The sequence below is a fragment of the Plecotus auritus genome (genome assembly GCF_963455305.1).
Source record: "Plecotus auritus genome assembly, chromosome: 1".
Lineage (NCBI taxonomy): Eukaryota > Metazoa > Chordata > Mammalia > Chiroptera > Vespertilionidae > Plecotus > Plecotus auritus.
In genome coordinates, this window is record NC_137770.1 from 151,695,123 (window position 1) to 151,711,774 (window position 16,652).

At 49.0% G+C, this 16,652-nt stretch overlaps 1 protein-coding gene across 6 annotated transcripts in view; it reads left to right on the forward strand.

Moving 5' to 3' along the window:
* FRMD4A (FERM domain containing 4A) overlaps positions 1 to 16,652 on the forward strand; it is a 656,887-nt gene that overhangs the window by 626,424 nt on the left and 13,811 nt on the right. For 4 of the 6 annotated variants that reach the window (XM_080647785.1, XM_080647783.1, XM_080647784.1 and 1 more), the window contains 7 exons: positions 130 to 252; positions 2,078 to 2,306; positions 4,092 to 4,148; positions 7,303 to 7,543; positions 8,299 to 8,466; positions 10,503 to 11,377; positions 13,526 to 13,622. In XM_080647785.1, the coding sequence (XP_080503911.1) occupies positions 130 to 252; positions 2,078 to 2,306; positions 4,092 to 4,148; positions 7,303 to 7,543; positions 8,299 to 8,466; positions 10,503 to 11,377; positions 13,526 to 13,622 (1,790 nt within the window). Of the gene's footprint in view, positions 1 to 129; positions 253 to 2,077; positions 2,307 to 4,091; positions 4,149 to 7,302; positions 7,544 to 8,298; positions 8,467 to 10,502; positions 11,378 to 13,525; positions 13,623 to 15,806; positions 15,879 to 16,652 lie in introns of all 6 variants that reach the window. The other 2 variants (XM_080647786.1, XM_080647787.1) reach the window with 2 other exon arrangements.

Consider the following 16,652-nt stretch of genomic DNA (forward strand, 5'->3'; position numbering starts at 1 on the left):
AAAGGTACTATTTTGAATGTGTGCATTGAAGAGTGTGTTGTGTGTGTGTGTGTGTGTGTGTGTGTGTGTCCTGGAAACAAGCACCTGCCCCTGATTCCGCCCTCTCCTCCTGCTATTGCACATTTGCAGGAGCTGACGGGCAAACTGCCTGTTGAATATCCCCTGGACCCGGGGGAGGAACCACCCATTGTTCGAAGAAGAATCGGGACCGCCTTCAAGCTGGATGAACAGAAAATCCTGCCCAAGGGAGAGGTGCGTCCCTCTTCCTGGTGGTGGGTTCTCTCACATCACCCCCGTTGTCTGTCTGTTGGGGCTCCCAGGTTTTCTGTCACAGCTGCATCATTCTGCACAGTGCCAGCTGCCCTTTCCCCTTTCTGCTCAGTATTTGCCTTGGCCTCTTGTTACATTTGCATGTTGGTCAGTATGTGGCTCCCAGGGTAGGACGAGCTAGTTGAGCATTCCTAAGCATTTTGCTTTTAGTGCAAGTTGTTTATCTGACAGGATAGGCCTGTCGCAAGCTGTGAGGTTAATTTTGGGAGAACTTTGTAATAATGCCCATTGCGTGTCTTTTTAATGGCCTCCCAGCACTGGTTACTGAGAGCCCTAGCCCACTGGTTAGCATGCCGGTGAAGTCACCGGAACACAGTGTCCTGGAGTGGGTGGAAGCAGGGGCCAGTCTGCTGAGATCTGCACCAGGAGGTCCCAGGGGGCTGGGGGCTGCACCGAATGCTTCACCCCAATCTGCATCTTCACCTGGCAGTTTCCTGTTCTGTACAATGAAGTGCATTGCAGAGTCCTTATTTCTTTGGGCCAGATCCAGGGTTAAGTGAGCTACTATATTTAGGAAGTTTAACTTGGGTCTTCACACCTGCTTGATGAGCAATAAACACAAGTAGCTTGAGGTGGAGAAGGAGATGTTACAGGACAGTGCAGCCTGTGGAAGAGGCAGAAATATAATAGGTCAGAACTGGGGCGAGGGCGGATGGGATTTAGAAGACCATCTGGTCAAGTATATCTCAAATCTGCTATCATCAGAATTACCTGGGGAACTTCCTCTCCCCTGTGTTGGGCAGATACCAGACACTCAACTTTTATGAGGAGACCCCACCTTAGTGAGTGCTCCCCCCCGCCCCAGCCCCATTGTCTTTCCCGCAGTCCCATCTCACCGCACCTTCTCACCAGCTGCTCCTTCACACTTGTCAGCAATATATGCCTTTAGTTCCTGGAGAATTCCATGTGCATCCCCAACTTCCTCACCTGTCCCTGCATATCTTGGTCCAAAATCTCTCAAAAGAAAGACCGCAGAATTAGCTGGCATGCTGCAGAGTTGCTCTCTGAAGAACAAACTCCCTTTTCTCTTGGAAACACACTTGCACCCTCCCTCCCCTTCCCCCACAGCAGGTGGCCATCTGTGCAGACTGGGCTGCCAGCATGTGCTGGGCTCAGTTTAAGTGGTGAGACTGTCCTGGGTGTCCACAAAGCCATGGAGCAGTGTTTGAACCAAGGCTGTCAGCACAGCTGGCTGGTGGAGTCCCACTCACAGCTCACTCCATCTTTGTCCCTGCTGACTCATTTCCAGGCTCCAGCACAGAGGGCTCAAAATCTGAGAGACAGGGGGGTGTGGGGAAGGTGGGGGAGAGGGGCACATTGGAGCTCCCGTCAGCAGGCCCACAGAGCAGGACAGAAAGGTGCTCTGAAAATAGTGCTGCATCCTGTGCCCATTCAAACCGAATGGGTCTGAATTTCCATGAAGGCTTGGTCTTCTTGAACCATGTGGAGACCGTGGAAATGAAGCCAGGAGTCCCCAGGCCCTCAGCATGGGGACTCCTTGCTTCTCAGTGATGGATCCCATGTGCAGACCAACCTTGTCTCCAGAGTGGAACAGGGCCATGGTCTCAAAAGTGTGTGTGTGCCCAGGGCACTGGCTGCCAGAGATTTTAGGAGCAAGGTCACTGCATTAGGCAGAGGGACTACTGGGTGCCTAGTGCTGTGGCCCCCAGGAGTAAGGAAGGCTGGCTTGCCTTGGGGGGTGGGGGCAGAAAGGACAGAGGTGAAACTCTGGCTCTCCCTCCCACAGGAAGCCGAGCTGGAACGCCTGGAACGAGAGTTTGCCATTCAATCCCAGATTACGGAGGCTGCCCGCCGCCTCGCCAGTGACCCCAACGTCAGCAAAAAACTGAAGAAACAAAGGAAAACCTCCTATCTGAATGCCCTGAAAAAGCTGCAGGAGATTGAGAATGCCATCAATGAGAACCGCATCAAGTCTGGGAAGAAGCCCACCCAGAGGGCCTCGCTCATCATTGATGGTCAGTGCTGAGCCCCTCCCCACGGCAGGCTGCCTCCACTGCCTGGGAGCGGGCACCAGGCCTGAGAGTGGGCCAGAGACCAGCTCCTGCCATGCCCTAAGCAATCTAATTAACCAGTGAGGGCTATTCTGTTAGGAATGCTGACAGAGTCCGTTTTGACATCATCTGTACTAACTGGTGATGGGACCCATCCAAGCCTGCAGCCATTTCTTTTTAATCCTCACCCGGGGTATGTTTAGACAGAGGAAGGGAGAGAGAAACATCCATGTGAGAGCGAACATCGATCAGTTGCCTTGCCTTCCATACACACCCCAACTGGGGATCAAACCAGCAACCTAGGTATGTACCCTGACTGGGGAATCAAACCTGCACATTTTTGGTGCACACAAGGACACTCCAACTCAAGAATATATCTTCTCTATTTTGCTACCTCTTTCAAATAATGTTTTCATCATACGAGCCCATTTGAATTAGAGAAGTAATTAAGATTCTTCCTAGTTTCTTAGCCTGTTTATTTTTAAATATATATATTTTTTAATTTCAGAGAGGAAGGGAGAGGGAGAGAGAGATGGAGACATCAGTGATGAAAGAGAATCATTGATCAGCTGCCTCCTGCATGCCCCACACAGGGGATCAATCCCACAACCCGAACATGTGCCCTGACCAGGAATCACCATGACCTCCTGGTTCATAGGTCCATCCTTAACCACTGAGCCACAGCAGCCAGGCAGCATGATTTTTTATTTCAAAAGAAAAACACTAAACTTGGTATCCAAAGACCTTTTGCCAGGAGAGTTGAGCAATCCTGGAAAAAAACAGCTCCCTAGCTGTGCCTCAGTTTCCCAAAATGTTTAGCAGGGAGGATTACCTTACTGTCTCCCTCTTTGGCATGTTCTCATGGTTAGTTGAATGGGGTCTATGAAAATAAGCTTTGTAGAGATAGAAGCTGAATTTAGCAGCTTCCTCCCCTCCACCACCCCCACTAATGGCTTAAGACATTTATTGAGAAGCCATTTGTTGACCTGTGAGCAAAGCCAAGTTCCTCACCCTAGTTTCACATTTGTACAATCAATAGCAGTTCACTTCCTTTAGGTCGGTCAGAACATGCCCTGGGAATGGGCTTGAGACCATGGTGTGACCTAACCCGGCCAGGCAGCCTATTGGATATAAAGCCACTCAGCATTGCGGTGCCCTGTCTAACAAGAGCACAAAGACGGGCACGTTGAGTGTCGGGGGTGGGGGTGAGCTCATGAGCCATGACAGGGGCTGTCATGGAAATGCCCAGCAGAGTTTGGGTTGTATTTCATGGATTCTCTCTGATTAGAAAGAGAAGGATATGCTAAACACATGATTTTTACAGATAGGCCTTTGTCTAAAGCAGTGGTTCTCAACCTTTCTAATGCCGCGACCCTTTTTAATACAGTTCCTCATGTTGTGGTGACCCCCAACCATAAAATTATTTTCGTTGCTACTTCATAACTGTAATTTTGCTACTGTTAATGAATCGTAATGTAAATATGTGTGTTTTCCGATGGTCTTAAGCAACCCTGCTAGCGGTTGAGAACCGCTGCTGTAGAGCCCAAGACCATCGGAAAACACAGATATTTACATTACGATTCATAACAGTAGCAAAATTACAGTTATGAAGTAGCAACGAAAATAATTTTATGGTTGGGGGTCACCACAACATGAGGAACTGTATTAAAGGGTCGCGGCATTAGAAAGGTTGAGAACCACTCTAAAGGATGTGATAAACTCTCAGACTTTTGCTTTTTGTCTTCTCAGATGGAAATATTGGCAGTGAAGACAGTTCCCTCTCCGATGCCCTTGTTCTGGAGGATGGTAGGTGGTTGGGAGCATGGGGAAGGGGCTTGGATTAAACTGGGTTAAGCTATGTGTAGCCTGGGACAGGCCAGTGTAACGGCGAGAGCCGGGCCAGGATGGCCCCAGCTTCCCTGCTGTTCTCTCACTCCCCGATAGTCACTGAGTTGGTTGGGAGTTGCTGGGCGCTGCGTAAACCATGTCTATTGGAATTTTAGTGTTTTCTGTGCCTGAGAGTTCAGATTTAAGGTGATAGTCAATGAGTTGTACTTTACTTTATTAGTTGCCAAACCACATTTTTACCTAAACAGATGATCTCTACACCACACATAGTTTCCTTTAGCATATTCATATTTCTGGAGGAAAGAGGCAGACATTGGTTTGGATCACAAATCAAAGATTGAAACCTGCTAGGAGAGCCTGGAGGTAGCAGGAAAAATAGAAGTGACCCCAACCTGGACCCCTAGTCCACACCTGACATAGAATAGGAAAGAAGTCCAACCCAGAACCATCTCCGAGCACGTTCCTACGGATTTAGCCCCAAACTTGTGAGGCCAGGACATTAATGAAATGAAAATATATTAAGTGGCAGTTAATTTTTTACCCCTTAGGGAAAACGCAGGTGGGCAGTGATACATAGCTATTTAGATGGAAAACAGAGAAGGTCTACCCAGGTCAGACTAAGTGGATAATCGCAAGAATAATAATAATTGCTGTTAATGTGGGGAAAGGCTGGCGGGTTATTTACCCAGTCGTCTTGGCCCTGCTATTATCAATCACACTGTAATATTCTTATGGTCACTTGGTTATGTGGGTGGGGAGGAAGTGGGGCTGCAGGGGAGAGAGAGCTGTGTTTTGAAGATCAGAGATCCAGCCCTGGTTTTGGCCTCTGTGGACTCCAGTCTCTCTGGGGGAGGAAATGAGAACGATTTCATGAGATTCCTTTGTAACTGAGGAGTTAGGGGCATTATACATTGTCATTGGCTAATTCTAATGCACCTCACATGCTCAGGTCTTGGGGACTGAGAAGTAATCTGTGAAAGGAACACACTTTGGTAGTGGATTTAGGATCACATGAATGGTTATTAGGGTTTGAGGTTTCTTCTGGGTATTGTTCCCCTCAAACTCCCACCTCGGCTTCCACAAGGAACACTGTTTTTTTCCTGCCTCTCTGCTCAGTGCTGCCCTCCCAGGGGCTCTCACCACTGGATATATATCTTCCCAACCCCTCCCCAACCCTCCCTGGATCCTATCCTTTTGTGAACCCTGCCAGATGACTAAACGGGACTTTCATCCTAATGCATCCATACTTAGTTTCCCTGTGGCTTTCAGACCTAATCCTGACACCTGAATCTGGAATGAAAGGGCCCTGTCAGTAGGGCACCTTGCTTATCTCAGTACCCACAGAAGGTCTCTTGCTCTTAAACTTGATCAGAGCTCCTCCCTGTCACCCTCTGATCCTCCTCACCAGCTGCTGGGCCAGCTCTATCTGGTCCTGGCTTCTTCCTTTTGTTTTCCTCTCTGCCAGGCCACTGCTGAAATCCCTTCTGAACCACAGCTTTTTGCCTGACTAACTGAATTCACTTCTTTCGAAAGTCCTATGGCCATTGATGTTAGAGTGTTACTCCCCTGAGGGTAGAGCATGGTCTTCTATCCTCCTATATAATAAAGACGTAATATGCAAATTGACCATCACTCCAACACACAAGATGGCCGCCCACGTGTGGACACAGATGGCCGCCACAAGATGGCCAGCAGGGAAGGGCAGTTGTGGATGATCAGGCCAGTAGGGGAGGGCAGTTGGGAGGGACCAGGCCTGCAAGGGAGAGCAGTTAGGGGTGACCAGGCCTGCAGGGGAGGGCAGTTAGGGGTGACCAGGCCTGCAGGGGAGGGCAGTTAGGGGTGACAAGGCCTGCAGGGGAGGGCAGTTAGGGGCAACCAGGCCTGCAGGGGAGGGCAGTTGGGGGCAACCAGGCCTGCAGGGAGGGTAATTGGGGGTGACCAGGCCTGCAGGGGAGGGCAGTTGGGGGCAACCAGGCCTTCAGGGAGGGCAGTTGAAGGATCCAGGCCTGCAGGGGAGGGCAGTTGGGAGTGACCAGGCCAGCAGGGGAGGGCAGTTGGGGGTGACCAAGCCTGCAGGGGAGGGCAGTTGGGGGCAATCGGGCTGGCAGGGGAGAGCAGTTAGGGGCAACCAGGCTGGAAAGGGAGGGCAGTTAGGGGTGACCAGGCCAGCAGGGGAGGGCAGTTAGGGGCAATCAGGCTGGCAGAGGAGCAGTTAGGCATCGATCAGGCTGGCAGGGGAGTGGTTAGGGGGTGATCAGGCTGGCAGGCAGAAGCGGTTAGGGGCAATCAGGCAGGCAGGCAGGCAAGCGGTTGGGAGCCAACAGTCCTGGATTGTGAGAGGGATGTCTGACTGCCCATTTAGGCCCGATCCTACCGGACATCCCTTGAGGGGTCCCAGATTGGAGAGTGTGCAGGCTGCTCTGAGGGACACCCCCCACCCCATGCATGAATTTCTTGCACTGGGCCTCTAGTTCATTTATAGTAGTTGTAGCCCATCTCCTTCCCAAAGAACCTAAGGCAGTTCCAAAATGAAAATATTATATGGGAACATGTTAAAAATTGTGTATACAGTTCTGGAAAAAGCAGAGCCAGTACCTAGAGCCACCCATAGATCATTACTTTGAACAGATATGCTTTTATTCATTTTTTTCTAATAAATGACTTATTGATTACCTACTACGTGTCAATAATCATTGTAGACACTAAGGATATAGCAGTTAACAGACTAGACAAAACCCTCATGGAGCTGACATCCCCCAAAGCAAATGAGATATGTCCTGGCTATTGAAAGAAAACGTACAACAATGAGGACATTTTGCTGTTTGGTATGAAGCAAGCGTTAACCCATGGGATTTAATGAAATTTGGGTTTACTCCACTTGTATCTCATCAGAATTGAGCCTCCTCTTCCCATTTAATGCTGCTCATAGTTTAGGTTTGGTTGTTCTGGATTGACTTGTTTGGCAACTGGAGAAGAGTCATGGGCGCCTTCAAGAGTGAATGCTGGCCTGGCTCCCGGGTGTTGCTATTGGGGCAGAGATGGGTGGGAGCCTGTCTGGAGTCAGTAGGAAGGACGACCCTTGCTCAGTTGCTCTCTCTCCGTCTTTGCGCAGAAGACTCTCAGGTCTCCAGCACACTGTCCCCCTTACAGTCTCCTCACAAGGGACTTCCTCCTCGGCCACCATCATCGCATAACAGGCCCCCTCCTCCCCAGTCCCTGGAGGGACTCAGGCAGATGCACTATCACCGCAACGACTATGACAAGTCACCCTTAAAGCCCAAAATGTGGAGTGAGTCCTCGTTAGATGAGCCGTATGAGAAGGTCAAGAAACGTTCCTCCCACAGTCATTCCAGGTGAGCTGGGTGGGGAAGGCCACAACAGGCATGGTCAACAGCTATTGAAAGCATCGGTGGGCTGTCCCAAATGGCATCCACAAATTACAAAATGCAAATCAACCGAACTCCTTCCAGGGGTTGACTTTCAACAGGGATGCTGACCTGTCCAGGTGCAGAATGTCATTCCAAGGGAAAGTGGGGGTTTTGTCTCACAGCCAATGTGTTGGCAGATGGCTTTAATGGAAATTAATCAGGAAGTCTTGGGCAGTACTATTCCAAAATGGCAAGTGACAGCCTTCTCATAGGAATCCCGAAGTGGTTCAGAACCCTAAGCCATCAGCCAACAGGATTCTGGAGCCAAACACTGTAATCTCAGCTGTGCATTATCAGCTTGTTACTGGACTGATCTTGGAGAGAGGTTTTGGAATGGCATTTTTGGTTGACTTCTCTGGTTTCCTCATGTCCTTTCATTACATCATTTAAGCTCCAAGTGGGTGTCCAGACAAGTAAATGTTTGTCTGTTGGAAAACGGAAGCTGCAGTTCAGGGCAGTGGCTTCACAGACAGTCATACTCCCTGTCCCAGTGAAGGCTGACCAGGACCCAGGGGCCAGGGATAAGGATTCTCAGGGAAAGGCTCAGAGGTCAGAGGGAGTGAGGGTGGGAATCCTGAGCAAGCCCACCCAACACCAAGGTTGATGTCTCGAGACTAGTCAGTTCCTGGGCACGGGTGTGGCACTGTGGCAGTGACCAGCATGGCTTCCTCTGGTTTCAGCAGCCACAAGCGTTTCCCCAGCACAGGGAGCTGTGCTGAAGCAGGAGGGGGAAGCAGCTCCCTCCAGAACAGCCCCATCCGCAGCCTCCCTCACTGGAACTCGCAGTCCAGCATGCCGTCCACACCAGACCTGCGTGTACGGAGTCCCCACTATGTTCATTCCACAAGGTGAGTCCACCTGGCCCTCGGGCCACTTCCTTTGTAAAATTGGATATCTCTGGCTCCAACTGCCCCAGATAATGGATGATCTAGAGTCAGGCCTGAACTAGTGAGGTCATTTCTCCTTAAAATGAAGCAGAATTTAAAACTGAGCTGGCAGCAGTCTGCCCACGTTTGCAGAGACCCATCATATCTCACTGCCCATGCCTAGTGGGACCAGGAGGCAGCTGGAGAATCCCAGGCAGACAGTGCGCAGGGAAGGGGCCTAAGCAAAATGCAGGGGGGAAAGACCCGCAGATTAGCAGGGAAGCATGTTGGAGCCATACCACCTTGTCCTGATGAGGTGATCTTTACTGGAGAGTACTCCTGTCGCTTTCTACTGGGGCCTAATTTATCCCGGACTTTTTAATGCCTCAAGGTATAAATTCATTAAAGAACAAAAGGAATGCGCAAAAGGGTGGCTCCAATGAATCAGGCCTTCATTTTCTAAAAAGAAGCAAAACCAAAACCAAAGCCACCATTCCATTTTATCAAAAACTGAGTCTGTAGGGATCAGGACAAGGTGGTATTCTCCAAAGGAGAGAAGGTGTGAGCATCCATAAATGGTAAACCATTTTATATCAGGTAGAGCACTCCAGGAAAGATTTTCTCATTCATTTTATTAATGCCTTTATTCACTCATGCACCACATATTTATAAAGTGCCTCCATATAGCAGGTATTATTTTAGGGGATAGAGCAGTGAAAAAAAGCAGACCACACCCTGGCTCTCATCAGACTTACATTTCAGTTGGGCATCATAATAAGTATCTGTCAAGTGGTGAATAGCACTAAGAGGAAAAATGAGCCAAGCAAGGGGCTAGAGCAGCCGTGGGCAAACTACGGCCCACGGGCCGGATCCAGCCCATTCGGCTGTTCTATCCGGCCCGCGGAGCCAAAAGAGCGGAGGGTTCTCTTGCTCTCCCCTCCGCTCCTTTACTTTGAATTTATATTAGTTCACACAAACACTCCATCCATGCTTTTGTTCTGGCCCTCCGGTACAGTTTAAGAACCCATTGTGGCCCTAGAGTCAAAAAGTTTGCCCACCCCTGGGCTAGAGAGTGAACTAGAAGCATGGAGAAGCTCTCTCTCCTAAGGTGAACTTTGAGCAGAGACCTGAATGGATGGGGGCGGGGGGCCTGGGAGCAAGCTCTGAGGATACCATAGAGAACAGCAGATTAAAGCCCTGCACACAGGCCTGAACTTGGCATGTTCCCAGGAGGCCAGTATGACTGGAAGAGAGTGACAGAGTGATGTGGGACCAGGGGCCACATGATGGGAACTTCTCATTCTCCCCTGGGTAACAGTCAGAACGGAACTCATATCTTCGTGTAATTGGCCAACAGGGCCACCCTGACCTTCACATGTGGCCCTAGCATTGTCTGCAATATTGATGGATATTTGTAGGATGGATTCCGATAAGCAGAATGCGTTACAAACAAAATGGTGGCCTGGTAAGTTTTTGCATCAGTCATTTTCCATGTTCCACCAACCTTGCCTTTCAGAGTCTTCATGGAAATGGAAATCTGTTTCTGTGCGTTTCATAATAGTATTTGGTTGAACCATATGAAATGTCTCCATAAGGCCTGTTTTGACCTGCAAAAATGGACATTTCATTTGGTTTAACATAATGACTGGAATAGGCATTTTCTTTGGTTCTCTTTGTATCTATAGAATTCCTTTACACTTAAAAAAAAAAAAAAAAAGAAAGAAAGAAAGAAAGCCCTGGCTGTTGGCACACTTTTTTCAGAGGGAACCCTTATGTGGGCGCTGTCTTCAGTCTTACCTCCCACTGGGAATCAGAATCCCAGCAGGGGCCAGGCTTGACTCCGGGGTCAGCCTTGCTCTCCTGCCTCCTATTCACCTGAGAACCATGGGAAGCACCTGGATTCCCAGGGCAGCACAGCTCTGCTTTCCAGCAGCTGGAGGCTTTCTCCTGAGTCCCAGGTTGCAGAGCCCCTAACCCTCCACTGGGCCACAGACCCACCACCCATCGTCTTCCTGCAGGTCCGTGGACCTCAGCCCCACGCGCCTGCACAGCCTCGCTCTGCACTTTCGGCACCGCAGCTCCAGCCTGGAGTCCCAGGGCAAGCTCCTGGGCTCTGAGAATGACACAGGGAGCCCCGATTTCTACACCCCGCGGACTCGTAGCAGCAATGGTTCAGACCCCATGGACGACTGCTCATCCTGCACCAGCCACTCAAGCTCGGAGCACTACTACCCAGCGCAGATGAACGCCAACTACTCCACCCTGGCGGAGGACTCGCCCTCCAAGGCGCGTGCCAGGCAGCGGCAGAGACAGCGGGCGGCGGGTGCGCTGGGCACAGCGAACTCAGGCAGCATGCCAAATCTGGCCGCGAGGGGGGGCGGCGGCGGCGGGAACCCACCTGGCGTCTACCTGCACAGTCAGAGCCAACCCAGCTCGCAGTACCGCATCAAGGAGTACCCGCTGTACATTGAGGGGGGCGCCACGCCCGTGGTTGTGCGCAGCCTGGAGAGCGACCAGGAAGGCCACTACAGCGTCAAGGCACAGTTCAAGACCTCCAATTCCTACACAGCGGGCGGCCTGTTCCGGGAGAGCTGGAGGGCCAGTGAGGAGGGCGACTCCAGCCGCCTGACGCCATCGCGCTCGCAGATCCTGGGGACTCCATCGCTGGGCCGCGAGTGCGCCCACGACAAGGGCACGGGGCGCACCGCAGTGTCCGATGAGTTGCGCCAGTGGTACCAGCGCTCCACCGCCTCGCACAAGGAGCACAGCCGCCTGTCGCACACCAGCTCCACCTCCTCTGACAGTGGCTCCCAGTACAGCACCTCCTCCCAGAGCACCTTCCTGGCCCACAGCAGAGTCACCAGGATGCCCCAGATGTGCAAGGCCACGTCAGGTGAGAATGGGGACAGAATGGGGTTGGCCCTGAAGGAGCAAACTGTTGACTCTTTTCAAGGGCTTACAGAATTTCTTAGAGTCTGCGGTGAGGAATGAGAGATGGTTAATTCCAGAAACCTAGCTGTCAGATGTATGCGACTTGAGGTTTTTCAACCACCCTTTTACCCCTCCCATACTGGGCCTGGTTTTGCCAAGTGACAGACTTCAGAGGGGGTGGGACAGCACATCAGATACTCCCCAGTGGATTGGGCCAGCTCCTACTTCAGCTTCCTCAGTAGGCATGCAAACCATCCCTCCAGCCACTTCTCCTGGTTAGGACAAATAATCAAAGAAGTTAGGTGTCTCAGGGTTTGCCTAAGACACTGGTAAGATAGAGACCTGGGTGGCACCTTGCAGAGGGTGACTTGCTTAAGGCCTTGACTTGTGGAAGCCTTGAAATTCGGCAGGTGTATCCCCGGTGGGGCAGGCTGATGGAGCCTGGAGTGCGGCACTTGACTTCTCTGTGACCCATGAATGGACTTCACTATGATCACATGGATAACTGCTCCTTGCAATCCCTTTTCAATGGTGTTAGGATATGACCACAGTCATTTTTGTAAAGAGCTTTCAGAGTTTCATAATCAAATTAAGGGTTACTTTATTTTTGTACTCAGAGCAGGAGGAATTAAGTAACAAATGAAAGAAACCATGCTTTTCCCTAAGAAGTCACACTCCCTTCCTACTCCCTCTCTGAGAGAATCCTGGCAATAATAACACTTGTTCAGTACTGGTGCTGGCCAGGCTGTGGGCCTGGCACGGACTAACTCATTTCCATGCTCATGGCATTCATAAGGAGAGGGGAACTCGTGCAGTGGCGAGATGCTGCCTCATACTGACTGTAGGAAAAGAAAGGGGGAGGATGTTGACATGTAATAAAAAATGATTTTAAAAGTAGAATGAAATGAGAATCAATAGCAAATGGAAGGTACTGCAAGTCTGAACTTGTGCCTAGAAAGAGGTTGAAGATTAGGGGAAAGGGATGATTCTAAAGACAGAAAATAGGAGGTCATCTTTGGGGAGCTGAAGGAGATTCTGGGGGCCTAGAGAGAGCAGGGCAAAGAGGAAGGACCTGCTGGCTGCCCAGATGTGCCAGGCCACAGGGCTCCTTGGTTCTGAGCCTTGGTTCTGGCTCATTTATTATGGTGCATCAGTCAAATGACAAATTCCAGAGACAATAATAAAAATGCTTCAGGCAATCATGAGAAAACCATGGGCTTCAAAACCCCAGAACCATCTCCATATTCCTCCACCTGTAAAATAGGCCCAGTGAAGTCTGCCATCGACTTCCCAAAGCACCGTGAGAGGGAATGAATGGACATACTGAGCCTGTTACCCTACTGGAAGCAGCAGTGCTCCGAAGAGGGATGGGAGGGTTTATGTTCCATCAGAGCGTTAGCACTTGTCTAGTAGATGTGCTTTATTTAAAGAGATTAGGTAAAATCTTTTGGAACATGTTTTAGACTGAAAATGTTAAGAAGTATATCTGTGGTTTTCTGATGAAAAATATTCCATTCCCAAGAAAGCAGAGGATGCATTTAAGGAGGCTTTACTTCTTACTAAACTTTCCCAACTGGAAAAAGTCTGCCCATGTCAATAAACTCCTAGTAGTCAGATTTGGATGAGCTATTAAAGGCCCAGCGGCGTTTAAAGTGTCCAAAGGGGTAGATTTTAAGCCTGAAATAGCAGACAGCAAGCTCTGAAAACCTTTCTGGAAGTTCTCTGTTCAAGACACAGGCACAGTTTTGACACTGGGGCCACATCTACAAATGCCCTGAGGTGTCATTTCCTGGTGTCCAGAGAAATAGGCCCTCCCGCACTAGCCCTGCCCAGGACTCCCTCAAAGGTCTGTGGGCCATCAGGTTCTTTGCTACTGTTGAGGCTGCCGCCATCCCTGTGGCCACTTTCCAGTGGCAAAGCGGGGACCTCGGATCCCAGGTCAACTTGACTGAGGATGGAGCTGTTCCATGATGTGGAGGAGACACATAGGTGTAGGGAGTGGATATTTGCCCACTGTGGCCCTGCAAGGGGTCACATCCAGCATCTCTGGAAATAAGCTCCTTCATTTGACTGGTGTCTGACGCATCTTTTCTGCACCACCTGCATACAGCTGCCTTACCTCAAAGCCAGAGAAGCTCAACGCCATCGAGTGAAATTGGAGCAACACCCCCAAGCAGTCCCCACCACATCCTAACCTGGCAGACTGGGTGAGTTCCTATCAGACCTTTCATCCTCCTCTTCCAGGTTCTAGAATGATCCTCAGCCTTCCTCGTCAGGAAGAGTGTAATGAATATGAGATTCTAGTAACAGAGAGTTTATCAGGAAAAGAATGGCAAGTGTTCATTACTAGGAACTTTCTTCCTTTCCACCGAAGGCCCATGCTGTTCCTTCTACCCCTCTCCTTTCCATCGCTATCCTTTAGATGGGGAATTCTCGCTACTTCCTTGTAAAGCTGGCCCATGGCCCCAGAAATGTGGGGAAGTGGGTGTCACAAGTCCAACTGCACTGCTTTGGTCAGAATTCCAGACAGCATGTGACTTAAGTTCCAGTTATACCAGGACAACTTCAGAATGCCAGGCACAGAAGAGGAAGGGGAGAAAGAGACCGGTGTGAGCACCCTGGGCTGCCTCTGGTCCCACGTTTTACCTGCTCCTCAGGGTGCTCACTGTCTTGGTATCAGGATGTATCTTAAGAAAAAGACAGGAGGCTCAGATCCCATCTCTGTCCTGGCCAACCACTTAATCAACACACAAAGGGGATCAGATATCTTGAGACCTTTGAGAAATGGCCCACAGCAAAATAACCCAAAAGTCAACTCTCCTTACAGCTTTCAGCATAAATAAACATCATAATCTCAGGGATATTGAGGATGTTCTGATCTGCTGCAGTCTGAGGGGATACACTTAGCTTGCTGTGCTCACAGTTCCTGCCTCTTCTGTTGCTCCTAAGGCATCACCTCTAAATGGATGTTATATACTATCACTATCTGTTGGTTAAAAAAGTAAATGGTCCCTTTATCTAGCTCTATTCAGTTTCTCATTTCCTGGAGCATCGGTGGGGGTGTCTGGGAAAGTATGACAGCTGTCTGTGAGTTGAATCATTAAAAAACAACAGGACCAGAATTGGCTCCACTGACCACATTTCTGACTCTCATGCTTGGTAGACATTCTTTGTTTCTGCAAATTTATCTGTAGTAATTAAAAACCAGACTTTATGGCTCCTTAGTATTTAACAGAAGGTAGGAGAGCTAATGTTAATTAAGTGCTTGCTGTATACTCAAAGGTTGGAAGCTTCTTCTAACATATATGAGCTCATATAATCTCATTGCAACCTTGCTCGGGAAGTATCACCTCTTTTCATTTTATAGATGAAGCTAAGAGAAAATAAGTGCTTTGCCCAAAGTCACAACGGCTGGTTGGAGCTGACACTCCAGCCCTGTGCTCTGTGAGCCATAAGCCCTGTCTCTTTCCATTAGGCCAGTGGTCCTTAACGTGCAGTCCCCAGACCAGCAGCATGAACGTCACCTGGGATCTTGTTAGAAGTGCGGGTTCTCAGGCTCACCCATGGCCTACTGAGTCAAAAAGTCTGGGGCGGGTCTGGAAGTCTGTGTTTTAACAAAGCCTCCCACTCAAATTTCTTGTGTCCACTCCCACTTCTTGATCTGTCTTTGGAGCAGCAACTTCCCCTCTGTCATTACAGATCATGAAAACACTCCCTTATTCACCATCCACACTCCAGCTCTAGCTTGTGTGGTCTGGCAGCTGCTAGGCCTAGGGCCCTGGAGTCTCTCCAAGATTAATTTATAAAAAAAATGACAGATCTTCTGTATCTATGGTACCTCCACTGGTAAATCATCTCACCTAAATAAGGAATTTCAGATTCCAGGCTCTTTCTCTGGATCCCCAGATTTTCTCCATCATATCCAATTTTACCTGACCCAAATGTATTTGTTTAAGTGACAGCAGCCTCTGGAACTTACAAGCACCCCTCAGATGCACACACAGTGAGCTGGTCTGGAACCCTGCCTGGGTTTCACCACCCATAGCTAGTGAGGACTCAAGACAAATTTGAAACAAAAAGGTATTTTGGTTCTTGAAGTAAAATCTTTCATCAGATTGAGTTGAATTATCATTAATAACTATTTTCTGTGATGTGACAAGAAAATGAGACATGGGTAAAAAGTGCCAAAGCCTGCCTTCCTACCAAAACTAGAGAGGTCTTTTGACTTGCTCATGAAGGTTGAAAGTTCTGTGTGACTTATTTATCACTAACACTGGGCGTGTAGTCAACCAGTCTTTCCAATGTATCAATGAGCTACAAATCATGTCTGTGTCGGTTCCTCTCTTTAACATGACCTCTCTTCTCTTCCTCCTCTGCTTTCCTTTGTTCAGAGAAGCAACAGAACACTCGCCCATTATGGACGGGTCTGAGTCTCCAACTCACCAAAGTACTGATGAGTAGAGGTATCGTAAGGGAATGTTTTGTTCTTACAGCCCTTCCCCCTTCACTGCTTTGGAGTGTGTGATCTCAGATGTGTTGCATATGTGTTGCCCTTGCCCATATCATAATCCCCAGAAGGAAACATCTGCATGGTGTGGAAGCCATTGTTTTATGTTGATTTCTAGATACATGTGGAACTATATGTTTATATGTATATTTTTATATCAGATGTTAGGTGTTCTTACATGACTTCCCAGAAAAGACCCCAGAGTGTGTTTTAGACCTTCCCAGGCTCTATGTACATGCAGATACTTGTAGACACTTTTACTGATTTAGTAACCCCTGTCCATGAAAAGAACATCATCATGCAATTTAAGTTTCAAAGCACAAAGGGCAGACTTAGTTAGCAGAAGCATTAGAAAATCTCCCATGCTATCCTCCCAGCATTCATAAGTGGCAGTGAGTAATCTACCAAATGCTGTAGTGTCCTGCTTTCCCAAATGTGGTCCATAGAACAGCATCTCCATCGTCTTGAAGCTGGTTAGAAAGCTAAACTCCTGGGCCTACAAATTTGAATCTGCATTTTTAACAAGATCCTTGGGCAAATCAAATGTACTGCTACAGTGGGCATCAAAACAGTAGCACCTGGTCTGGGTCCTGTCCTCGGGCCAGCAGAATCTTAACTCAGAGATGAGACATTGAAATTAAGCAGCATTTTAAGGGTTAACAAAAAAGATAAGGATACTATTCAGAAATGGATAAATTTATTCAATTAAAAAAAATGGAACCATCACTAT